Here is a 27,185-nt window from a genome sequence, read left to right on the forward strand (position 1 = left end):
GCTGCTGGATCCTGCTTGCACTGGGAGTGTATGATACCATTGTAGAGAAGATTTGGCTTTGTTCTGATTATGTGTAGGTGTGGACTTCCTGCCAAAGATAAACATGGGCAGACAGGCAGGCAGGGAGGAACTTTAGTATGCCCAGCTGGTCCTTCAGTGAGGGAGACCAGAACCATGGAGTCACCAGCATGCCCATGTTGGACCAGCATGGCAGGGTATAGCATAAAGGGCTCCTGCCCTGTGATGCACACTCAGAAAAAGAGATTGCTGGTCTGTATCTGCACTTTTTGCTATTCCTGTCTATTAAATGGGAAAGCAGCATTTCTGCTGTGGAATGTGTAGTAAGAATGAAAAATCTGAAAAATTGAAAAAAAAAAAGAGTTTTGGTCAACATTATCATAGAAGACTTTAGTCCTTGATTTTTGTTTTTCTCAGAAAACCTGCTGTGAAATCATAGTCCCTGTCCACATCCACACTCCTGTGCTCTAGAAAAGTGCCAGGATAAACACAGTGAATCAAGTCACAAGTAAAGAGGAGAAGCCACCCCAGAGATGAATGCCCAAATGCCACCCTGTCATATGGTGAGAGTTTGGCTGCCCCTGTCACACTTGAGAGTCTTTGCACATCCAGGAACTTCATGGTGAAAAGAGTGTCCCTCCTCATTAGTTGGAGGACACCTTTCTGCCACTGCCTGAGATACCTCCGTGGGGAGGATGTTGGAGACACTTTTGAGGGGAAGATTGCTTTTCAGGCCAGGAGGCTGATGCCTGCATGGAGGCAAAATCAGATATCCCAGAAAGGCTCATCTGAGCCCCTTCTTCCTAGACCCCATGTATTGTTTAAAGGAAGGTTAAGTCCTACACAGAACTACAACTAAAACAGAAGTATTAAGGCTTTCCTTCTTTCAGTACCATATAAAAAGATAAACTGTAACTAGACATTTAACAAAGTTAACTTTAAGGAGCACAGGTGGAAACACCAGACTCCATAAGGCCTGATGAAATTCAGCCTAGGGTGCTTAAGAGAGCAACTGAAGCAATCTCTGATTTTCATAGCAATTAGCTATGAAAACTTGAAGAGAGGAGAGATCCTGGGGGATAAAAGCATGGGGAAAATGCCCAGAGGAAACATAAAACAAAACCAAACCCTGTCTTGAAGGATAGGTTAAAGGACAGTGGATGAATCAGCCTAATCCCGAACTTTGAGAGCTGGAACAAAGTATTAAGTCATCCATACATATCATATGTACAGGATAAGACAATGAGGATTGGTGAATATGGGCTCGTCAAGAAAAGACCTTGTCAAGAATTTATTTCCTTCATTTTCAGGGCAACGGGTCTAAAAGAAAGAGTAGATCTGTTATCCCAAATTTTGTACATACTCCCTGTGATGTCTTCAGAAGAAAGCTAAGGAATTACTATGAAGTGGATGAGTGCTTGAAAATTAATTTCTAAGAGTTTAGTCAGTGATTTTTTTGATGATCTGGGAGAACATCTCTAGATGGCTCCCACAAGGGACTATCCTGGGTTCAGTTCTATACAATATTTTCATTAGCAAGTTGCACACTGAATTGCAAAACACACAGAATGTTTGCAGATTACACAGTTGAAAGACGTTCAATCCCGCTGGGATAAGGACTCAAAGTTACTTTAAAAAACTGGAGACGTAATCTGAAAATAATAAGGTGAAATGTGATAAAGACAAGAGCAGAGGGACACATATAGGATGAAGAAAGCATTAAACATGTAGAAAATAGGGAATTTCTGGCTAAGTGACAGTAGTGGGGAAAAGGATTAGTAGGTGGTGAGGGAATCAACAAAGTGATACTGCTGGAGGGACACAGAAATCTTTTCACATGTATTACAAAGTGGTAAGATACAGAAGGCAATGACTCTAGTCTGTTAGTACTGGTGAAGACAGCTAGACTGCCCAGTCTCATTTTGAAGAAAACACCTCAGGACTGATAACACAACATCTGTGATAGCAGGATGGAAAGGAGAGGGCACTCTGAAGGCCTCTGCCACTTCTCATTTCTGTGGTTCACAAACAGTTCCCCAGTTCCAGAAAGGAAGGTTCGGTTTTATTTTAAATTCAGTCTCACCTCTCACATGTTTACTGTGTGTCATGTTCAATCACACAGTGACTGCTTTGTTCACGACAATAGATGAGACTCCTTTGTATAGCAAACAAGTCTTTTGAGTGTGAGGAAAAGCTGATGGGAAGAGATAAATGAAAATTACTTGTTACTTAAAAATAAATTCCCTGAAAAGTGTTCCTATCTTAAAATCTGGGTTTTCTTTTAAATGCAAATGTTTCAGCTATGGCAGGAATCTGCAGATAAGGGAGTTGCTATGCAAAGGAGGGTTCTCAGTGCTATTCTCTCTCTTGCAGAAAAATTTGTTGACATTTTACCATTAAATCATCCAACAAGACAGAATGGACCAGTTCAATTTGCTTAGGAAGTAAATTTGCCCCCGTGATAGAAGCCATTGAAGACCTAAGGTCTGCACGAGTAACTCCTCCTGAGGTGAGTCAGTAATATTTAACTATTTAGCTGTAGTGTTTGCCCTGGAGAAGAAATTGTTTAGACATCTGATGAACATCAAAGTGTTCAAGGATTCTGATGTCTCTCAGTCAGTTTGAGCTTCCTGCATTTCTCTTACATCTGTAATGAGCAACTCTGACCTAAAGGACTCCCTGCCATCCCATCTGTAGCAGAGACAGGGATTTACTCAGATCTCTCCTTACTTTACCCACTGTATGTTTGTGATAATGAACATGGCATTTAGGAGAGTCAGGGTGGCTGACAGGCTTGGCAAGAGTAAATAGGTACTGAAACAAGGGCAGCTGCTTTTATCTACAAGGAAATCAGGCAGCAACCAAGGCAGCCAGTTTGGCAAGCTCATATCTCACCAAGCAAAGATGCGGAAGAAGAATTCTTTCAGAATTCCTATGATAATGAAAAGCATGTCAGAACCCACTGGAACAGAGGACACAGCCCAGCATTGCCTGGATGCTCCAGGAGCAGCCCGCAGCCTCAGGATGTCAGGCACCTGCATCATGGGCATGAGGCTGGATGATGACTTTATTTATGGGTACCACCAAATACTAGGCCTATCTGGTAGAGTACAGTTGTTCTGGCTACAGGCAATACCAGAAACTTCCCTCCTGATAATTTTGTAAATTATTTCTCTCCTTCTAGCAGCATATGGCTAATTGTAAGTTTTGCTACAAGCATTCTCAGGGTTTTCTCCTCCAAAGTCCTTGAAAACTTCCTGATAGCTGAGGGAAAACAACTTGACAAGCTCAACAGCAATGAGGAAACACTCTAAGATAAACTCCAATGTCATATTTAATCCCATAAACACTCTTCCTCAGAAAAACGCTGCTCTCCTCCACCTAGATCAAGTGCTCTCCACCTTGATGGGATCTTCCTGGTACTCAGAGGACCAGGCTCCACCTTTTGAGCAGCAGTGAACTCAAGGGTGCAAGGTTGGCTGAGAGGAGCAAGAAATTACACCATCAGACCATCCACAGATTTGGGGTGAAGAAAAAGGGTGGCAAAACCTTTCCTACTAAAGAGCACATTTGGTGATAGTGGGATGGACTTGGCAGTAAGCAGAGAGCGTGGCCATAGGAGTGCCACTGAAGCAGGGCAAAGGCCCAGCTTGAGGCTTGTGCATCACTCATGCTTCAGAGACTCAGATTTATCTGAAGGAAGCAGAGCTCAGTTATAAATAGCACTGGATAAGGCTGGTCCTACTTTCAATTTGTTTTCTGCCTGCTGGGATTTGGATGCTCTGCTTTGTACAGTGTTTCACCAGGAATCTGCATATTTATTCCCCTCACAGCACTGACCAGTGAATTTATTATGCTGGCATGATAACAGACGAAGAGGGGTGAACCAGACATCATGTCACCTATTTGTCCCATCAGTGGCTGCATTTCTATGTCAGACACAGCACACAGCTGAGCAATGCATGCCAGAGGCCAACAAAGCTCAGAGTTATTTAACCAGTTGCAATTCACAGCCCTTGGTTTTACCGCTGTGCTCGTGATGCAAGATTCCCAATTTACAATATATAAAATACGAAATTTCTCACTCTGTGTGTGGGAAAAGCAGACACACTGGGCAGGCAGACTCACATCCAAACCCCGAAGATACCTGATGTTGCTAAATCAGAGACAGCATCTGTAATACACCTGATGAAAGGTTCCTATCACCACAGGATCAAGCGGACTTGCAGCAGGGATGGAGAGAGACTCTCCTGGGGTCTGCTGGGTGCTGAGAGCCTCAGATACCACACTGAGCTGTGGCAGCTCACTGTGGCTCAAGGGGTGGGAGGAAAGTGGGAGTCAGAGCCAGCCCCAGCTCCCTATACTTTATACATCAATGTGACCTTGGCTGCACCATCTCTGCCTAACTTGCCTCTAGCTCTGCCATTATCATTCTCTTACCTTTAATTTATCCTCTTCAGAGCAGCATTCTGTTCCACAGGCTATATAAGAGCCATTAAGACCCATCAGTGTGTTTATATATACACTATAAAGCAGAGAACAGGATTCAAATACTCAAACAACCAAACAAATGCATTACAACTTCTCTGATATTTTAAACCTCAGGCTAACATCTTCTAACATCCCAAGGCTTGAAGGGACTTTTAAATTTTATAAGTGAAATTTTCTCTACAAATTAGAACCAGTGCAACTAAGAAGCAAAGAAAGTTTCTTGTATTTTGCTTGGAGACATCAGAAAAGAAATAATCAACCAGAAAATGTACAGTAAGATGGCTTGGATCTTAAGTAAAAGGAAGAGGGGTAAGAGTAGAATAAGAGGAGAGTCTATTTAGCAAGGAACAGTGAGAGCAAAAGGTAGAAAATAAGTTCAGCATCTGAATGAAGTACAGAGGGAAATACAGCATCAAAGCAAAAAGAGCTCATTTTTAGACAAACATTACATGATCTGCAATGAACACTTTGCTAGACAATTTCTAACCCAAAAGAATCTATACCCATGGCACAATTTAAAAATAACCATGAATAATTTCTGAATCTCCAGAATTAGATACCATATAATACCATCCAGTTAGATACCACCTCAAAAAGTACAATGTCAAAGATAAACTATCAGGGATTTTGTTCACTATGGTAAAAGATGTATAGAAATAAACATTTGGATGATTACCTTTCCTAACCTACAGTGACTTAAAAAGTGTCCAACAGTTTTGTACAAGGTACAAGCATGCTGCAAAAGATTTTAGCCAGCATTTCTGCCACAGCAGTGTCTTGCAATTTCCACCACCTCTTCCATGCATAAATAGTCCAAAGCTTCCAGACTGATTTTTCTGGGCTCAGCAGAGCCTTTCCAAAAAATGGTGAAAGTTAACTCCATGGGAGAAAGGATTTCCTCCAGCAGGGCTGTGCCAGCAGTGACCTCTCACAGTGACTGAGGGCAACCAGAAAGCTGCTGATCTTGACCCTGATTTCTACAGCAAGCATATGGTAACTCTTCCCAAGCACAGCCCTTCCTGCCCAGCTCCCTCCAGGAGAGCACATGGACACAACTGATGCTTGTCAGTCACTAAATGCCTCATGGTGCTGCAGTGAGGAACCCAGTGTCAGAGTCTCAGCAGACAGGACAACTGCAGATAACTGCCTGTTCCTGGACACAGATTTCAGTGTAGGGAGCATGACTGCAGCTAAGGACTGCTCCAACAAGGAACCCTCTGACAGATTGAGATCTCTGGATCCCAAATGCATGGTTATTAGCCCATGGATGCTCTTCCCATGCCTCTGTACTTCTATGCAAATGCAGAGTGAGTGAAGTGATATCTCTGGTGAGGATACAGTGGCCTCTTTTGCTCCTGGGATGTCAGAAGTTAATTTGACTTTTTGCCAATTTGCAGTTAGCACTGGGCTAGGTATGCAAGACAGGGCTGGTAGGATGAAAAATGTAGTGGAAAGCTGCAGCTGAAAAGAAAGGTCCTCTGTGCAAACACTGAACTGACCCAATATGAGAGACACAGTTGCCTTGCATTACTGTAGAGGCTTGGTGATCCTCACGATCAGGTTTCTTCTCTATTTTGCCTTCAGGCTACATTCTCCCCCCAACTTGGGTTCAGACTCCTTAGCTTCAGGTCTCTGTTGTTTTCCTTTCTTCTCCAGATTTCTGTTTCTCCTCTAGAGTTATCCCCTAGCAGTATCATCAAAGAGTTGAATGAGATTTTTTTTCACTTAACTACCCTCAGCAAACACCTATTTTGTGCTTTTTAGTGAAGGCAACAGAAAGGGTGTTGAGGCTGTTCTGAGACAGCTGATCTTTATTCTGACCTTGATAGCAAACTTCTGTCTTATATTTTTCTTTTATTTCCTTTGCATCAAACAATTTGTTTGCCTGGAGCCAAAGGAACAAAATATTATGTGAAGAAGTAACATCTCAGAGGTGATGCAAGCTGCAAAATCTGTTTGTCTGACTGCAGATGACAGATTTAAGAGACTGTCCGTCATCAGAAATGAAACAATGTGCTGGTGTGACAGTGGATTATGGAACAAAATGCTTTTTTTTCTTCTAAGCACAGCAAATATGATCAGCTTCCCATAAAGACCTTTCTCGTGGAGTTGTGTGCAGAAGCATAGAATGGGGTAAAGAACAGCAGGCTGTGCTGACTTTAATGGGATTTTCATTTACTTCCATCAGCAAAACAAGACTTCAGAGGGTCTGGAGTGGCTTCATAAACTGCAAAAGTTCAGTGTAGACTTATTTAAGGACTTACATTGGAACACAGAAAATAGACAGGTAGAAGGGATCACACAGTTTTGGGCCAAATTCCAGCAAGCAATTTCAGATGTTTTGTCAGGTTGACATTTGAGATGGGACTTCCATAAGTTCTGCTGGAAAACTATTCTGCAAGCTGACACTCCTTTTAGTTTTCTTTGGCAGTTTGCAGGCTATTACCCTCTTGCCTTGACTTCTTTGTCCAAACCATGAGCATCACAACTAACCTGAGTGGCATTTGGTGAAGAATTAGCCTGCAGTGGCCAGCCCTTTCTCTTACCATGCACAAATACAGGGTAGAAAATAGTTCTCTCAGGATGCCATTTGAAGCTCCATGGTATCAGCTCCTCAGGGAGACCAGATCAGCTTCAGTAAATCAACAATGAACAAAGTTGTGCTTCTAACCAGTGACGTCTCCATAGCAATTCCAAACCATGCTGTCCACACAGGCATGCTTGTGACAGCCGAGATTTGCTTGAAGCACAACCAAAAGAAATGTTCCATTTGCAGATCCTAGGGTCAACACTCTGCAGTGGAAATTTTGTCAGTAACTCTGATGGTAAGCAAGTAAAATAAAAAATTATTTCCAACCCTCTGCAGCAGTATTGACTCTGTACTACTCTCAGCAGCAATAATGTCCTTTTGGCTTGATGTGAAAGTAAAATAGAGGCACACAGTGAAAACAAATCTGTTAAATAAGATGTGTTTTAGGAAGGAGATTGAACAACAGAAACAAACCCTGACACATAGTTTCAGTTATCAATTCCTGATTCTGAACTACTCCAGCTTCCAAATACTTCAAACCAAAAATATCTAGTATATCCCAGTGTAGAGAGGGAAGAGAAAAACACTCTTCTCAGCTGTAAATAAACCCTAATCACCATCTTTTTTAATAGAAAGGAGAAAGAACAAATTTCAAAGCTAGAAAAAGGAGCGGGTCTATGCTGAGAGCCCCTTCCCAGCAAGGTGTCACTTCTCCCCAGAGAACACAGCTCCTGCGAGCTTTGGCTGCCGAAGTCTAGTGCAGTTGTGCCAACCTCATTAATCTCCAGAGCCAAGTCCTGGGACTGAGCCACTGGCTAAAAAAATATGCTATTCAGGGACTTGCTTTTTTAGGACTTACTCAGAGATGATGGGAGTGTGAGGATTTTGCTGAGCACTATTTTGATTAAAGTAGAGTTCAGGTTAATGCCACATAGGCTTTTTCCCAGCAGAACATGACAGGTTTGACACAGTTTTACAGGAGGTGACTCCTTTTAAGCTGGGTTTTACATTCAAAGGTAGAGGCCTGAATTCACTGGTTGGAGAGACTGTTTCTAGTTCTATGTTCCTGTGAGACCTGAGACTGCATGCATACACATTCACATGTCTATGTGCGTGTTAATTCCTCTCTGTATTTGGATCTTCAGCAATTAGTAATGAGCAATTAGAAACGTGTAATTTGAAACAAGCTAGAATTTTCCATTATTTACAATGCAATAACACTTAATGAGTGTGAGAGAAATGCCAGATCCATAAGAAACCATTGCTATCCTCTTGAAAAAAACTGGGAGTGGTATCAGGCAGACAAACTCTTTCTCAGGTAACAGAATTAGAAAATTTGTATTATTTTATTTTGTTCTTAACAATGGGAACATTACATCAGCTTTGTTTTATGCAAACGTATTGAGATATTACTAAGTCACTGAAGATGAAACAGGACAAGAAAAGAGCTGTCAGTCTGCTTTGCCCACTTCCCATTTTGCTTCCATTGTGAAAAGGGCTGCATTGTTTCAAAAGAAAAAAGCCAGGCAGTCCAGAGAACAAAGGCTCCTAATTGCTCAGGATAACGTTGTTACTTTTCTACTTTATTCACTTTTTCTACAAAAAAAGGGGATTTTTTGAGGTCTAGGATCTACACAAAGACTGGGCCTCAGATTAGTGGGGTCTTGGTGGGGGAGAATAGGGGATTTTTGAGCTAAATATGAGAAACAAGGCATCAGTTTCTGGAATCATTTCATGCTGAATAAGAAATAACAATCCAATGTCTCAAGCTAACAGATAGTGCACACTGCTTTTCACCACGTCAAATGGAGCGAAAACCTTTTCTAAAACTTTTGGCTGATACTGGCAAATGCTTACACTTCAGATCTTTCAGATTGCTGTATAATCATCTAATTACTAACTTTGCTCGCTAGTTTTGTATCAAGTTAAAAATTGTAAACTTTAGTAAAAATATTGGTACTTTAATCATAGAATCACAGCATGGTTTGGGTTGGAAGAGACCTCAAAGACCATTTTGTTCCAAGCCCCTTGCCATGGGCAGGGACACCTTCCACTTGACCAGGTTGCCCAGAGAAATTTTCTTATTGCTGAAGAAAACTAACAATTATGATTCTCAGCACTCAACCTGTGGAAATAAAGAAGCAGGAACTACAATCTACTCATAGCCACATTTATCCATATCCATGGAGTAGTTTCTCTTCTTTTCAGAGCTACCTTCCTAGAGTGTCTAATGATTTTTTTCTCTTCTGAGCCCCGCTGCTGCCAAATGGTACATGTAAACCTACCCATAAAAACCCCATACAGATTGCCTCCACTGCTGAATGTCCCTGCTCCTGGTCTGTAGGGAACAGGCTGCTAATAACACCCCTTCAGCACACACTGTCCTTTCCAATATCATCTGGGGCACAAATGGTCTGGGATTTTTGAGTCTCTAATGTGCTGTAACAGCTGCAACCTCCCATAGCATGCTGCAGCAAGACCATGAACAACTGCACACAGTTGTTTGGCCAGTTTTTTTTACTGGAAGCCTAAATGGCAGTGGAAAAACTTGGAAGTGTTCTCTGTGTGTGTGGGTGTGGGTGTGGGTGTGGGTGTATGTGTGGGTGTGTGTGTGTTCAAACCTGGCACACTGTATTATGATGAAAACCCATGTCCAGGCTACTATGTTAATATGTTAGAAAAGCTATAAATATCTGCTAGAGGAAAAACTTTAAACAGAGAGGAAATACAAAATTCATGTCTTCTCTGAAATGTTACATTTGCACAAATTCTCTGTTTACAGCAAGCACAGGTCTTGCTCTTGGCATATTCCAAGAGTCTCAGTCAGGTTCCCTTGATTTCTTGGACTTTTACTGGAAGATGCAATATCAAGGAGCCATGGCTGGGGGACAACCCACGCAAGGCATGTGACAAAGTTCAAGGAACATTGACATGTGATTGTATCAGCCAGCCTAAGTCAGGTGACAGCAACAGTCACCACAGCAACACCTCTAGTCCAGGCTAGCATACCAAGCAAACACCTCAACAGACTCATACAGACCATGTTGAAACATGTGCTGCCACACTTCCACTGCTAGAAACAAGTTCAAAAGCACATACACCTTCCAGTGCTTCAATCTGAGCTCAGATTACATTGCAGACATAGCTAGTTAGCTGGATGTAGCAACATAGTCACCCTGACCCTTCACAGTACCATCCATCTGGTGGCTCTTTGTGACAGATGCCAGAGTGGCATTACTATAGGAACATTACCTGCACATCACAATTCAGAATTCACTAGAGTACTTCAAGGTCAACTAAAAGGCCAGCTACAAGGTAGTGAGCCTTGAGTCCTGCTGGCAGCCAGTTCCACAGGCAGCTGCCCCTGGCCTTTTTGTGCCCAACACAGCCCTCTTTTAGGCTGATTTACTTGTTTCACTTGGTTTATGCGCTGCTCATCACTTGCTGTCCTGTGATTTTCTGTTTGGAACACAAGATAGTGTTGTCTGCTGGTATATACAGAGGACAGCAGTTCATCTTCAAAAAGAAGTTAATTACAATAAAGAAAACTAAGGAGAAATAATTATTTATAGCAAACTTTTGCTCACATGTTTAGCTTCTGCTGAGGACCGAGGATTCATGCAGTTGCTTTACCTTTACACATATTTCAAAATTAGCTTGAAATACAACTTAATCAATCACATGTACTAAAACAGCACCTTTCCCCCATTTTCCTGCTATGCCCAAACTCCGTCCAATTCACTAGTCACAGGAAAGGAAAAGCACCCTTACCTGCCACACTGGCTCTGTGTGCTTTCCTGACTTGGCTCCACTCTTGTAGCTGGGCTGGGAAGCTGGCCTCTTCAGGTTGTAGATGGCCACATTGCCATCGTAGAAGCCCGCTGCCAGGAGGTGGGGGTGGTTACTGTTGAAGTCCACGCTCATGATGCCACTGTCACTGCTGAAGGCATACTCTGGGAAAGAAGGGTTCTTCAGGGTGTAGAGCAGGAGCATCCCATGGCTCTGCTTCATGAAGTCATCTAAACAAGGAGATATCAGATCAGTTTCCAGCATCCTTAGCTACTCAAACTTAGAAGCAGACAGCTCCTACCTATGCCTGAAAACTGTATGAACACAAAGTCACAGGGGAAGGACACCAGTCACAGGGGAAGGACACCAGTCACAGGACCAAATGGTCACATTGGTGTGCCTACATCTGAACATCCATTTCACCATTGATATGCCACCCCCAGAGCACAGGCACAACATGCTTATGCTGAAAAACTGCTGGTTTGGTGTGCTTCTCTTCAAGGAGAGAAACCTGTGAAGACTTGGAGGAGAAGTATGGAGGAAAGAAAGAATTTTGTGGACACTTGTTTCTTTGGGCTACCATTTCACCACACTGCAGACAAACAGGCAGAACCAAAGACAGCACCATTTCAATTTCTGTACTAGCAATACTTGATATTTCCGTCTCCACTACTTTTTTCAAAGAAAAACATTTCATTATTGCACCCATAAAGCTTTATATCAATTGCCATTATTCATAACTGGACAATGTACAAGTCACTACAGTTTTATTTTCTGTTTATATCCAACATCTCCCTGCTTGGCACAGAAACTCTTTTATTTGCCAAGACTTTCCAATCTTCTTTCTATTTACTTTCACCTTTCCTTTGTGCTGCCTGAAATTACCTCTCCCTATTCTCAGTAGGACCATCTTTCTTTTGTGTTTTTTTCTTATCATGCCCTGACTGCCTCTGCAATTCTTAGGGTATTTTGATCATGTAAGAAAACAATTTCCGAATTCTCTGAAAGGGAAAGAAAAGCTGTTGATGTAGATAAGCTCTCCAGAAACAAAGAAGGAACTTTGCTAATCTGGGAAAACAGTGCTGGCCCTGAAAGCATCCTAGCCATCTAGTGCTTTTTATTACTGTCAATGCCTTCAGGCACACAGTATATGGGAAATAAATATACTGCTTTCTGTGTTTCAAGTACTCACTACACATCCTATTTCCAGAACACTCCTCTCCTTTTAAAATGCTTCCTATCTTTCTTAACATTTTGTCCAACCTGCAGGATCAGGTCTTGGTAAATGTGTACTCCACTGATAACACTAACATTAGAGAGCTCTCCTTGGCAGTAAGCTGATTCCAAGTCACCATGAAGATACAGACATTGTGTACCTCATATTTATCAGGGCCACATAGCAAGCAAAACGAACCAGTAAAGAAACACACACTATTAAAACTATTACTGCTCTTTTGTACTGGATTGTGGAAATAGAATGCTTTCAAAGGTATCTCTGTACCATGGACAGATGAGGAAAACAGCTGCTTTATTTTGCAGAAAGGTGAGATTCCAAAACTGGCATTACTTTAAACATATCTGACCCCAAATAATTTTTTTTTTATGAGTGGGAAGCTCATTACTAGAGTTCTAGCTGAAAATGAAGTGAACTTGCTCTCTCCATCAGAGATTTCCCAGTTTTTTAATTCACAGAACTGACTTTGCTCTTAACCAAATAATGTTATTGAACCAGTATTTGGTTGAGGTCCATGCATGATAAGGATGGATCTATCCTCTCCTCAGAAGTAAAAAACACTTGAGTTGGCTGTGGAAATGACCACCAGGAGTGACTCAGAGTATAATGAAGTCAAATTGGTTAGACAGGCTTTGAATCAAACTTGTTTCATGCTCTCATTTCTCTTGGAGTGGGCTGACTAGCCAGGCATATTCCCAAAAATACATTGATTTTCTATCTGTTAGCACAGTGCTGAGGAGCCTCAGAGAGCTGCCCCCTATGCTCCTTGCACAGACAGCATAGGAGACACCTCTTCAGGGGGTGATTCAGCCACCAAAGATCTGAATTGAGTTCTGGAGGTGGTTTTCTTCCCCATGATCTGACAGGAACATAGTCCACCCACATTCCTTGATTAGAGATGATAAGCAGGCCTTCATCAGGTGAAATAGCTCAGCAGCTTCAGCAAGTCCACCTGGGGGTTAGTCTGGCAGGGCAAAAGCAAAGCCTTGGGAAAAAGCTCTGGCACACTGAAATGCAGGGTCCCGTTTGCAGATTATGACACCCAAATGCAGGTCTGTGTGAGGCTGTCTGTGCACTCAGACTCCAGGCTCCTGCTACCATGAGCAGCAGCAAAACCTTAAAGGGGAGTTTTCTACGAGTGCTGATTTACTCTCCAGGCTCCACTAACTGCAAGGGCTACTGCTGAATGTTAAACTCACCTTAACCCAAGAGCTGAATCCTACTCATTGTTAAATATCGTGGATGTGGGCTAAATCACAGATATGTGTGAATACCACACATAAGGCTGAATAATATGATTGTTCAAGCACAGCCTATTCCTGATGAAAGGTAATGTGATCAGAATAACCCACAATTAACACTGAAGCATGACACAAAAACTCCAGTAAAACACTAACCAGGCATATAAATCCATTTTAATGAAGGGTAAATTCTCATCCAGAGTACTAAGCTGTGACATATTAACATATTCTTTAATAAATAAAACAAAAAAGGGGTTATTTCATTAGTAATATTCAATATTCCAGAATGGCAAGCACAGTACATACCCACAGCAGCACATCTGTGGTACAGCTTTGAAGAGCAGCATTTTCAAGAGAAAGGTATTTGGTTTTCAGTAAAAACAACCAGAGTACTGCACTTCATCCTAAAATGCTGGGTTAGCCAGACTCACAGGATGCAGGGTGAATCAATGTTAGAAGATCACAGAGCACACCCAAGCAAAGGGTGCAGACCCCAGGGTGAACCACTGCTGGAAGCAAAACCAGTGGCTTCGGACCTGAAACAGCTGCTCTGCAACTCGCAGATGCACCAGTATGGACTAGAAGAGAATATCTGCCCCATGCAGACCCAGGAAGTACAAACTGGTTTTTTTTTTTTCTTTTCTGGGATATGAGGGCTGGAGATATTAGATATATTGGACAGTTTTTTCTGATAATCAGTGCCAGCAGGACTCGTTCTTTACAGGAAGACACAAGGCAGCCCAGCAAGAAGAGGAGACTGAATTCTTCCTATAATGAGGATCCCTCAGTGTTCACCTGAGCCGAGGCTGAATTTTAGATTCTGACATGTAACAAGTGTATGTAGGAAGACAAGTTTTGCTGAGGAAAGATGCAGATAGAACAATTAGTGATCTCAACATGGAGAACTGAGCATCACGTGCAAACAGAAATAGGTTTCAGCTATGACAACTGTCTAAAATACTCCTCTGCATTTGCCTTTAAAGCTGGACAGATTGACCCCAAACCCTTTTCAGAAAAATACTGATGTAGTGGTAGGAAAAAACCCCAGAATATCATTGTGATATCACCAAACAATAAATGCAAAGCCATAATCTGAAAAGCATCTAAATATTTTGTTCTGATACTTACTAAGTCTCTGTTTCAACAGATTTTTCATTCATATTATTCCTTAGCTGAATTTAAAAGATTCAGCAAATGTTCAGTATCAGATCAAACTATTTTGTTTGCTGGAGAGATTTAAAAAAAATTATTTCTATCTTTCCCTCTTTGTTCATGAACAAAGCCATGAGAAATACATGGTTTTCTTCCATTTCCTCCAAAATACTTGGTGGCTGAACGAGTACACTCAAGGCAACACCATCCTCAGGTTAGAAGGCACAATGCTTAGGGTAAATCCTGCAGCCCCATAATAAATCTCAATGTGGGGACCCTCCACAGTCATGATTTACAGTAGGTATTTTTACTACACAAGAAGCCAGTGCTACAGTTTCTTGTGTGATAAACTGGCAAATTACTTTATCTTTGGAGAATTTAAAACCCATAACACTGCAGCCTTACATCTTAGATCCTATGATACTGTGATGGCTTTCTAAAAATCAAGTTCACCAGCTGTCTCGCTGATATGGCTTGGACCAAGATATCACCATGCTAAAAAGAACTACTGGTGCCTAAAATCTGTCCTGCCTCCTCCAAGAGCCCATCTGGAAAAAAATGCAGGATGAAGTACATTTGTGAACAGCTGATTGTTTCTGAGCATCACAGAAGCACAAGCACATCTACTCTCCCTTCCCAGATACACTCATGCTTTGATGAGCTGGCTGGCTGGGGCTCTATCCTTTAGGACTGGATTTCTGAGAAGCCAAGGGATGGGGCTGGCTGTGCTCTATACTTGGTGAGACAATCTCCTCTGTGGAAGAGAGATCAATTTCAATAACAAAAATATTGGTAGACAAAGATATATCTCAGCTATTTATTTGTCTTTCCAATAAAGTGTAGAGGACAAAAAAATTTTACCTAAAAAATTGGAAATCTTCAAAACCCTGAGCACAATCTAAGAATATTCCTGTGCTTCCATTTGTGTGGCATAGACAGATGACTGAGCAAGTCACAAATTAGTGAATTTCCAATACCATTTTTTTTTATCAGCGAGCAAACACTGTGCAGCAGGGCATTGAGCATAGGCTAATCTAAACCACTGTGAAACAAGTTGATGACCTTGCAATGCTCCAGCAAGACTCTCTCTGGGCTTATTTTAAAAAGCTGTGCCAATTCTACACTTTGCTGCAATCGCAGAATTGGTGTGCTGTAAGAAAAGAAACAGCTGGCACTTCAAGCTTAACTGTATGCCAGTAGTTCTGAAAAATTAGGAAAGAACAAATCTTTCCAAGAGCTCAGAGAGTGTGGGCATGTGCTGAATGTGTTTTCAAAGCTCTTCAGGAGTAACAATAATATCTGGAAGTTTTATAGCACTTGAGAGTGCTTTAAGCCTGTCTATGCAGCATTCCTTTATACAGAATGAGAAAGAGCAGCGGCAGGGACTGCCAAAGACACTACAGCAAGCTAGAACAGGGAACAGAGCTGAGACTTCAGAGGGCTCTGCTCAAGCAGACCACATCCCAGGATACCTGAGAAATTTAAACTGGGTTCATGGGTGCCCATTCTGTTCCTATTCCTTTAAATGCCCAGAAGTACTTGGGTACAGCACTCTTGTGTACAACACAATGCTATGTTGATATATCCCACTTCACTATGGATTAGACTGTTAACCACATTGTGGGCAATGAAAATATGAATATTGGACTTTCCAAACAGTCTCTTACCAGAAAAGAAAATGTTTTGAGAACTCACTACTTTTTAATTCAAGGCCAGAAAGCCTGGCCTCTTTTTTTTCACAGATCCAAAAATGTCACAAGCATATCCTGTTTTGAGTCTGATAACTTGGTTTTGGCAAGTATATGCATACTTCATATGAAGATCTTAAAAGACAGAGAAGCCACTGTTTCATACTGCAGTTTGTTTCAACATTTAATCACTTTGAGTGATTAAAAAGCTGCACCTAATTCCTTACTTGATTTACCTGGCCTACCACTGCTAATTCTTACTATGCCTATCCTTGTCTGGATAAAGGACTTCTTTCATATCTGGTGCTTCTCTTCATTAAGATACTTCAAAAACTGAACACTAGTCACATTTCAGCATACTTTTGATGACCATCACAGCCTGAACTCAAAAATCCCATTTATTTTCACCAGCACTGCATAGAGAGGTGCTGCTCAGCAAAAAGCCAAGAACCAACGTGAACTTCACCACACCAGTGAAAGGCACTCCCTCCACAGCTGCAAAGAGAAAGCCACTGCTCAACAGACACAGAGAAGAGTAGAACATTAAGAAATTTTTCAGAGATATGTGGAGGATATCACATGGCTAGGATTTGTGAGAGAGCCAGATATAATCCATTTTCAGTCCAAATTTCAACTGAATGTTGTTCTCTCTCCACCTTTGGGGCATTCTCTACAACTCTTGAATCAGCTTGGGGCTCTCTCTGAACTACCTAAAGTTTTTCTGAATGCCTTGAAAAATTTTGGCTCTGGAATCAAACATAATATTCCAGTATTAGTCTCACCAATGCTTAAATAATATCTCTACTGCTATTCAGGATTCCCTGTTTGCACACCAGAATCCTTGCCAAGATACCACACTGAGGACTCAAATTTCTTTCTTGTCCACAAAAGTGGGGGTTTTTCCTCTTTTTTTTTAAGAGTTGCTGCCTGCCAAAATACAACACTCCTTTTTGTCTAGAAAGGTATAATATTATATTTTACTGCATTAAAATGCATTTACTTTGAATTCCAGTTTACCACAGTAATCACTCCGTACGACAGCTCTGTTCCCAGCATGATTTACAACTTCACCTGCCTTTTCATCAGTCACACATTTCATCTGCTGTGAGTTTATATTCCCATCCAGACAACCAATGAGAACAATGCCTAGCTCCAGGGCTACTACAGCACTCCCTCTGAGACACTGTCTAAGATGATTATTCCACCAGCACCTGTTTTCTGACATTTGTCAGTGGAAGCTGAACACCCCTGTTGAGACCACCTGCACTGGCCTGAACTCAGTGAGAACAAGCATTTCCTATCATAAGGAAATATGTGCCCTCCAGTTAGCAGTGTTGATACTGCAAGAGCTGCAAATGCTGAGCAAGTCCACCAGTGCAGAGGAGGCAAATGACATATCATTTTGGCTTATGCTGATTCAGATGCTTGAATGTCAAATTTAACATTCTGCTTGACACCTTTCACCAGCTGCTTGACTAATTCCTGTTACTCCTGATCCAGTTAACATTTTTAGCTGGGGATCTTAGGAAACACAGAACTTGCAGTTTGGATAAGAGTGGTACAAAACCAGAATTTCAAAGTCTTCTGGATATTTTAGAGAAGAAAAAATTGACAGATGATGAGGCAAGCTGTAATTTATACATGTCCTGAGGCCTTGTTGCAGTCCTAATAAGTGCTGTGGGCTGCACACATGTCAGAGGCAAGACACACCTCAGAAGCACAGATGGATAGATATAGATAGCCTTTCTTACTCTAAATACAGTCTGGCAAAGTAATACAAGAGAAGCCACAGTCAATTAGGCCAGCAAAAATGAGTATTTAGAAACTGCCTGGAAGGAACCATGCACTGTTTGTCAGTGCATGTGAGAGCAGAGGTTCAAAACCAAACAAAAACAGGGGAGAAGGGGATGAAAAGATGTAGCACTTTCCTGAAAAGAGCAGGAAGATCTGGCTTTCATCTCAGCTCTCCCCTGAGTGTGAGGTGAGCAGGTGAGCAGTGCAAAAAAAAAAAAAAAGGAATATGTGACTTGGCTAAATTTGCAATGCTCTATATAAAGTCAGAGTTTTCTCATTCTGATCAGACAGGCTTTTGCATCATGATCTGGCACACACTATAATTGTTCATTAAATTTTCTTCTTTAAATAAGATGCTCATAAGGGCATGATTTTACAACGTAAATAATAAAGGTGTTGCTGCCTGTATGTTATGAAAACTAACATCAGTTGAGAAAGGAGATTCTGCCCCTGTGCTCTGCTGGACCTGCAGTGCTGCATCAGCTCTGGGGTCCTCAGCACATTGGATCTCAACCTGTTGGAGTCCAGAGGAGGTCACCAAGATGACCAAAATGCTGGGGCACCTCTCTTATGAAGAAAGGCTGAGAGAAGCATTTGTCTCTGCAGAGCACTCTGGAGCTGGGAAGCTGGACAGGCGCTAATCCTCCTGTGACACACTGGGCAGCACTTGGCACAATCAGCTGAACTTTTGTTTCTGCCTTTCTTGTTTTCATTGACATAAGCTCCAATTTTGACAGTATTTCCCTGCTTAATACCTGAGGCTCTGTTTCCTCTATCCCTGTTCTACGAAACTGGCACATTCGAGAGCATTTGCAACCAACTAAATATTTAAGAGTGCCATCAAGTGGCCAAGTGAGAAGCTTCCAGGTGGCACGCATCGTTTAGAAATCCCCAGGATCATGCCACAAATGGACACCTACAAATGTGCTGCTTCTGGTTAATCACACCAGCCTGCAAACAAGCCAGGCTGCCAGCATTTTAGTATTCCTGACTGGAGCAGCTCAAAGGGGGGATGCATATACGGCAGGATATGCTTATGTATTCCATAATAAAGGGATGGGAAAGCTGGAATTTTATGACAGTGCTGAGGTCTCTTGGAAGCAGACAGATAATGCCTGATGAGATGGACATGTACAGGTCAAGCCATAGAGGTCTCCTCCATGAGAAGAGATACAGCAGCTCTGAGAACATTTTTGAAGACACTTGGCAGAAGACCCAGATTCGACAGAGCAGCAAGGAAGAAGCAGAGTCATACATAAGGGCATGCAGTCAATTTTGCATTAGCATGTACCATGAAAATTAGGAGAAGCTATTACAGATCCAACACCTACCCCCAACTCATTTGCAGCAGTGGTTAACATCAAATGCTTAGGGAAGTGTATAAAGATGGCATAAAACCAGTGATATTTCTTATAGAGGACTGCTAGGCCCTTCCTAATTTGTTGTTAAGCACTTCCCACACCTCTAATGGACCTCTTCCCATTTTTCTATGCAGCCAGCTACTGAACATTAAATTTGTACAATATTTTTCACCATTCCTCTTTATATAGGGCTGGGATATAAACCAGATATTCACTTCTTTAACAGAAATTGTGGGGGTTTTTGCTTGCTTTTATTTTTAGTACATGAAATATCAAGTATCTTAAGCTGGTATGTTAAGTGTATAATTGGGGGTTAGCATAAGCGGATTTTAAGAGCTACTAAAAGTAGATTTCAGAGAAAAAAGACTACTTCAGAGAAAAAAAACTATCAGTTTTTTAAAAAAAGAAAACAGAAACACCTAAGTATTTGTTAGCATCAAACAGAATCACAGAATCATAGAATGGCCTGAGTTGGAATGGACCTTGAAGATCATCTTGTTCCAACTCCCCTGACATGGGCAGGGATACTTTCCACTGGACCAGGTTGCTCCAAGTCCCATCCAACCTGATCTTGAACACTTCCAGGGACGTGGCAGTCACAGCTTCTCTGGGTAATCTGTTTCAGTGCCTCACCACCCTCACAGTAAAGAATTTCCTCCTAATATTTAATCTACACTTCCTCTCTTTCAGTTTGAAGCCATTCACCCTTGCTGCGTCATTACATGTTCTTGTAAATTGTCCTTGTACTCTCCCGTCAGATACTGGAAAACCCCAAAGCCTTTTTTCTTTCCAGGCTGAACAAACTCAGTTATCTCAGCCTTTCCTCATAGGAGAGATCCTTCATCCCTCTGATCATCTCAGTGGCCTCCTCTGGACTCACTCCAGCAGGTCCATGTCCCTCCTGTGCAGGGACCCCAGAGCTGATGCAGTGCTCCAGGTGGGTCTCACCAGAGCAGAGCAGAGGGGCAGAATCCCCTCCCTCCCCTGCTGCCCACAGGGCTCTGGATGAAGCCCAGGACACATTTGGTGTGTGGGTGAGCCTTTTTCCAACAGCAGCCACTTGCTAAATTTCATCAATTTTTTAAATCCAGCATGATAATGTTGAAAAATTAAGGATGTGTTGATTGTGCAGTCCTACAAACACAGTGAGCCTCAAGTTCTTCACACAGCAAAGTTATATTCTGCTTGTCTTAAAGCCAGAAAAACAGAAGTATAAAGGATCAAACAGCTCAAAGCTACTTACATGATTCACCACTTTGATCCCTCACTGATACAGAGTTAAGCATCCCTGAGTACTTTTCATTCCTACCTTCTCTAGTTGACTTCATTTCACAATATCCTAAAACTCACTTTTATCCTCTCTCACATATGCTACAGCAAAATGATATGCATGAGAACACACAATGCAAAATAATAAACACCAAAAAGCAACACACAAAATGTGACATTTTCATACTGTTCTGATGTTAAAAGTTTTTTAAAAATGCAAATTTAGTCTGCACTTATTTTTCAATGGTCCGAATCTTCAAAGTGTTCCTGATAGAGTCTTAACTTGAAGTGGTAAAGGTTAGCATCCAGATATTTCTGGCTACGTTCTACAGTTTGGCAGCCTAGTAAATATTACAAGGCATGAAGAAAAGAATTGAAAAGTATGATTGAGTTCTCTAAGCAGGGAACAACAGAGGAAGATTTTACATTATAGAACATGTGGCTTTACTTTATAGCACCAAGAAATCAAAGGTAAGCTAAGAACAGTCTGAACATCTCACAAGTTTCCAGTAATGAAAACATTAAATTAGATAGATTTCCTTCAGGTTTTTACTAATGCATTCTGTTGAAAAATGATCCACACTCATCTCCAGAACAAAAGACAGAAAAGTCTTTGAAGAAAAAGTCTTTAATGGGGCCTTTTACAATTTCTTTGTACCATTCCACCCTAGGAATAATGACAAGCCATCTAACTTCAGGAGCTTACAAAGTAACTTACATATTGCTAAAATTAATGATGGAATGTGTTCAATGCAGATTTGTAAATTCTAAGGCTAAAGGAGATAGTTGTGATGAATAAATCCTTTATTTGTTCTTATGCTTAATTACTTCCACCATTAAAAATTCATTTCCAGCTTTCTGAGATCCCTGAATTCTACTTCCAGTTGCTAGATTATGTCCTAGATGAAAAAGTAAGATGAAAGAGTTCTTTTCTATAAGATATCTCCTTCCTTTCCTTTCAAGTAATTAATGGACAGTAATCAAATCACTGCTTAATCTTCTCCTTAATAAGCTAAGTTGAATTGTTTAAGAATTTAACTGTAAGGCATTGTTTTCAAATATAAGTCATATTGTGGTTCATCTCTGAACCTTTTTCAATTTTTAAATCCATTTTGAAGACTGAACTATTAATAGCTGGATATAACATTCCAATGAAGATCTCACCAGCATCATACATAGAAGTAGAACCTCTTCCCCCTGCTACTCTCAAGTAAGTAAATGCATAGAGCATCCCATCTCAGAATCCCTTAGACTCCTTTCTGCAACTGCTCTCCAAGATTTAGCTGGTAGTTTTCTTTCTCAGAGTGTACACCAAATTAGGAAAATATTTTCAAGTCCAGTTTCACAGCTGACACAAAACAATCTAACCACGGGCAGCTGCTAAAAATGCTGACCTCTCTTTCCCTCTGCCATTTTTTAATCCCTCCTCTGTATTCTCACTTCAGTGACCCTGTGCTTGTTGACCTGGCTGAAAAAACAACCATTTTGAATGACACTGTCATCTGTGGGTACTGATGATGACATTACATTTATGTAACACTCAATCTATCTAACTAGAAATTCCTAAAATAAATCTAAGAGAGACTAAGTCTTTAAAGCTGCCTGGTGACCCAGCTGTCTGACTGAATGCTAGCCAGCAAAGACAGCTGAGTTAGAAAGCTTCCTGCTCTTCACATGGGGTGGATGGGAGAAGTTACAGGGTCTCCAGAACAGAATCACGATGTGATGGCACAAGTCTGGAGATGCAGCAGTACAGATTGAATAACCTATTTGAAAAAAAGTGCCTCTAGAGTCACTTTCCTTCTATGGGAATTGCTGGAATAGAGTTTGCTATTTCTAGGACTGGATGTGAGGTGAATGCTGATCTGGGTATTTGCTTTTTTCTATGAGCCCTTTGCCTTATTTTTTTTCATCATTAAGAAGTAAAGCAGCATTCCATGACCTCATCTGGGAAGACACAGACTCCCAAGGCAGAAAGGAACCTCAGACATGACAGCAATGAAGACCATATAAGTAACTAAAACAGGCAGGCAGAGATCCTGCCCACTCTGCAATCCCAGGTCACCCTGAAGGAGCTGTCACATCCATTGGCTCTGAAGTCAGTCTAAAGAACAAATAGATAACTGCAGCTCCTGGATGGAAGAGAAAGGCAATTAGAAATTAGCTCTGCTGGGAGAAGTGCAATACGGGTTACCAAACACAGAAGTATTTCTAACTTAACCCTTCGTGCCAGGGCCTGGAGAAGGGCTGGAACTTCTCGTTGGTTTCCTTGTATCTTGTAACAGCTAGATGCCATGGCTAGAGCAGGAAGGGCTTGAAATGAACAGTAGAAAGCTGACCCCTGGTGTTGGGAACAAGGATACGGATAGAAGACAGCAAGGAGGACAAGCTGCTGCACTCCTGAGCACTGCCTCACAGCCTGTGTAGCTCTCCAATAAGATTCATTCACCAGCATTGCTTCAGATTAATGAATAAAACCAGCTGATGAATGAAAGCAACAGGCTACAGTGCTTGGCAGGAGCATTGCTGTTTTCATTTCTATGCTTTCATATCAGTTCTTTCTCCACAAAGCATCTAATCAACCAAAGCTGTACAGCAGAAAATTAATGGTTTCCTTCAGGGAGCCGCCTCATGATGCCAGAGAGTACAATGGAATTGTTTGTAAATATCTGATTAGAAAAAGCAAGTAAAAATGGTATCAAAACATGCAAGAATTAACGTTGTGCCACTATCCAATGGGGATATTTATAGTACAGAGGTGATGCCAGCCACCATTAACACATGTGGTACTACACCAAACACCTCATGAGTGACTCTGCCCATAAAAAATCAGGATTCACACAGATCCAATCTGTAGACAGCTGATTGACAGCATCTATCACAGTTTTCAGAGGACACATTGGGTATTCTCTTTTACTCCATCTCTGCACAGCACACTAAAAGGAGAGTGCTGTAGCATCTTCAGAGTCTTTATATAAACCCTCAGCCCCCATTTTGCCAGTCAAAACAGGGGGTAGTGCTCAGGGTAGCAAAGAGCCCTCCTTCCTTGGTACTCAGGGTCCTTTGAAAATTTCCCAAGGAGTAGCAAAATACACGATGTGTCATTAGCACACACATGTTCCTCTGTGGATGTTTTAATGCAACAGAACCCTATTTTGGAAGGGGTGTTCTTCTCTTCCCTTCTAATCAAGGGACATCAGTAGGGCTGTGATGAGCTTCAAGCTGCTCTGCATGCACATCCACACAAGGAACAAAAAAAGCCCTGCAGCATAGTCACATGAAAGGAGACTCTTCTCCAGGAAGGATGTATCCTTATTTGCCCACCTGGCTGAAGTGGGAAATCCCTCATGCACTTCCCAGTCCCAGGTCTGTCCCTCTACTTCTGAATTTCAGCTTTGGAGCTTTAACAAGCCCTCTGGCAAGGTGCGTCAGGTGCACTTGTCCAGGTTTTTGCTCCAGCAAGTGAGTCTGACAATGCTGCTTAAGACAAGCTGCTTAAGAGCAGATAAGAGGCCCTATCCTCTTGAGCTTTAAGACACTGGTTTTAAAAGTATCACACATTTGTCAGAAGCCATCAGGCAGAATTAAGCCTCTCATGATATAATTAGGGACTCACTCCAGCCTGATGTTACATAATTCTTTAAATTCACACTTGTATGAAACCAAAACTGCAATAGCCAAAGGCTAAAATCAAACCAACATGCTAATTAAAAGTCCTTTTCCACAAACAAGGAAAAATTTTATCTTGTAATGCAAAAGGTAGACACCATCAAATACCTTCCCAATGAACAGAAATTAGATATAATTTCATAGCCACACACTCCAGTAAACCTAGGCATGAAATAAGAATACAGTCTGGCAGTATTTTATAGACATTGCCCAAATGACCTCCCCCACCCACACAGAAAATACCAGTATGGAGCAGTATTACCCTCATCACTCCAACTGGCAAAAAGCTTTCATTGCCTAGTTATCTCGGACATTACATGTGGTTTTCAGAATTCCTGACCTGCAGCTGTTTGCTGAAACTTCTTTCCACTGCCAAACTCTTTTTCCACTTCATCTGGAAGCCACATTTAGTCCTTTTTCTTAACTAAGCCTGCAGTTATGTAAATAAAAGTGCTAAGTAAAGGACAAAATGCATGATTATTAGTGCAAATACCACCCAGTGCGTCTTGGAGAAAAGCTGATGATTCAAGCAATCATAGAATTCAAACTGGGAAAACAATAGCTTGTTAAAGTGTGAATCAGCTGCTGCTCAACATAGAACACGGTCCCAACTGACTGCCATTTGTAAATTAATTGAGATTTCCTTTTGGTGGCATCCACCTTGAAAGTCCAGTTGAATGAATTTACACACGGTAGCACAACTCAAGAAATAGAATTACAGTCTTAATATTCAGGCTGGGACTTCATGCTGACAGCTGTAATACCATATGCAAGAAATGATAAGAATTTGTTTCAAAGAAGAAAAGGAAATTGCAATTTTCAGAGCATGCTGTGAAGTCTGGAAGGATTACAGGCTGTCAGAGATCCTGCAGTACAAGAGGCATACAGGAAGAAGCTAAATTCTGATGCCTTTAAAGTATGGAAGATCCCACCGGGGCTTGGGGTTTGGGTGGAAATCTTGGAAACTCTTTTGCAAACCTGAAAATGTATTTCAAACTTGCCTTTGCAAACTTAATTAATTTTTCTCAGTGGGAATACAAATTTTGAAAATTACATTAAAAAACATAAATAATTCAGCTACAAGAGCAATTTAATCTCATTACAGACAAAAAAAGAAGTGCTTTAAAGGAAGCAAATGAACAGCAAGGAACAATAAACTAGCAAAGGTGGACCAGACCCATGACTTACTGGGGATTTCCTATTGTATTCCAGGAATTAAAGTGGAGCTGTGAGCTGGTCTCTCAAGATACATGAAAGGTAAAAGTTGCAGGTCATCAGATTTGCAAAGGCACAAGCCCACTAGGATTTTACTAAGGCCACAGGAGACCATTTCTTTGGGAATCACTGCCTCTGCATTCATGAGGTGATATTGCTTAGAGGGTCATTCAAGGAGAGACGCAGAAGCTGCAACAGGGCTGCCAATTTCCTGAAATCTGGAGTGCTGCAATAGCAGGAAGTTTTCTTTTCAAGCCTCAGCTTTATTATTTAAACAAAGTTCTGCTTCTGCTTTGTTTCAAACTGAAACACTGCTAGCCCTCATGGCAATACAGGCAGATTTTAAAACACCAGACTCTACCCTGAAATTAGAGAGTGAAAACAAAAAGAAGTCAAGCCTTTCAATTTCTAATATCTCATAATGCCTTGTCACCTCTGAATGATCAGATTTGGCAATACCATGCCACATTCAGGGAAAAATTTCTTACCTACGAAATAAAATTTACCTACTCATTGAGAGATAAACTCTCAATGCTTAAAAGTATTACCTCTCCCACTTGTAGTTCGTCCTGTTTTCTCACTTTCATACATCAAATAACTCTGCTGAAGACATCATAAATACTTTCGTTGGCTGTAACACAACTTAAAATATGTTATTTTTATCATAGACAAGAAGATAAGTATTCTATCACTTCCTGTGTCATTAAGTTCTGTCCCACAGACTTTAAGTGGATGCTTTAAGGGCATCCACTAAAAGAAACAATTATTAGTTAATATACTTTTTCAGCTACTACATACAAATATAGAGATATTTTACCTATAGTGGTTTGTAACAAAAATTATTTACATACACAGCCCTGCTTTTAAGGATGGCTACTGCGTGTAGTTTAACAAGGGGCAGATCAAGGCATACAGAGAATGCTCAGAGGAAATTTTGCATGATATGTGTTCTTTATGGTATGTGTTCTTCTTGATAATTTTCCGCACTACAATGTGACTCCAGGGTGTAACTGACAAAAGTCTTGTTGAAGCCAAGGCAGACAATATCTACTGCACTTCTCTAATCCATCCAGGTAGCTGTTTCATCATAGAAGGCAATCAGGTTGATCAAGCATTAATTACCCTTAATGAATCCACGCTTACCACTCGTGATCCCCTTCTTTTCATCTACATGATTAGAGATGGCCTCCAGAATGAGGCATTCCACCATCTTTCCAGGGACTGAGGTGAGGCTGACTGGCTGGTAGCTCCCTGGGTTCTCCTTCTTGCCCTTTCTGAAAACTGAGGTGACATTTGCTTTCCTCCAGTCCTCAGGCACTTCTCCTGATTGCCACGACTTGTCAAAGACGATGTGAGCAGTGTCACTATGGTGTCCATCAGTTCCCTCAGTGCTGGTTGATGCATTCCATCAGGCCCCAGGGAGTTGTGGATGTCAAGGTTGCCTAGGTGTTCTCGAACCCAATCCTCCATGATCAAAGGAAAGTCTTGTTTCCAGCATTCTTTCACCCTCAGAGATCCCTGAGGGCTGCTCTAGTCAATGACGACCAATGTAAGAAGGTGTTCAGTAACTCTGCTTTGCCTGAACCCTCTCTTTAGCAGTCCTCCCTCCATTAACAGGTCCACATTATCCTTTGTTTTCCTTTTGTTATTGATGTATTTGAAGAAGACCTTTTTGTTGTTCTTGACATCCTTGGCTAGAATTAATTCCAGATTGGCCTTGGCCCTCCTTGTCTC

The 27,185-nt window shown here is 41.4% G+C and overlaps 1 protein-coding gene across 3 annotated transcripts in view; it reads right to left on the reverse strand.

Moving 5' to 3' along the window:
- The window catches only part of DNAI1 (dynein axonemal intermediate chain 1), a 136,287-nt gene that overhangs the window by 63,613 nt on the left and 45,489 nt on the right, over positions 1-27,185 (reverse strand). For all 3 annotated transcript variants that reach the window (XM_085042523.1, XM_085042522.1, XM_085042524.1), the window contains exon 13: positions 10,811-11,058. In XM_085042523.1, the coding sequence (XP_084898649.1) occupies positions 10,811-11,058 (248 nt within the window). The remainder of the gene's footprint in view (positions 1-10,810; positions 11,059-27,185) is intronic.

The sequence above is a fragment of the Lichenostomus cassidix genome, chromosome Z (assembly GCF_008360975.1).
Source record: "Lichenostomus cassidix isolate B80296 chromosome Z, HeHo_3.0, whole genome shotgun sequence".
NCBI classification, from domain to species: domain Eukaryota; kingdom Metazoa; phylum Chordata; class Aves; order Passeriformes; family Meliphagidae; genus Lichenostomus; species Lichenostomus cassidix.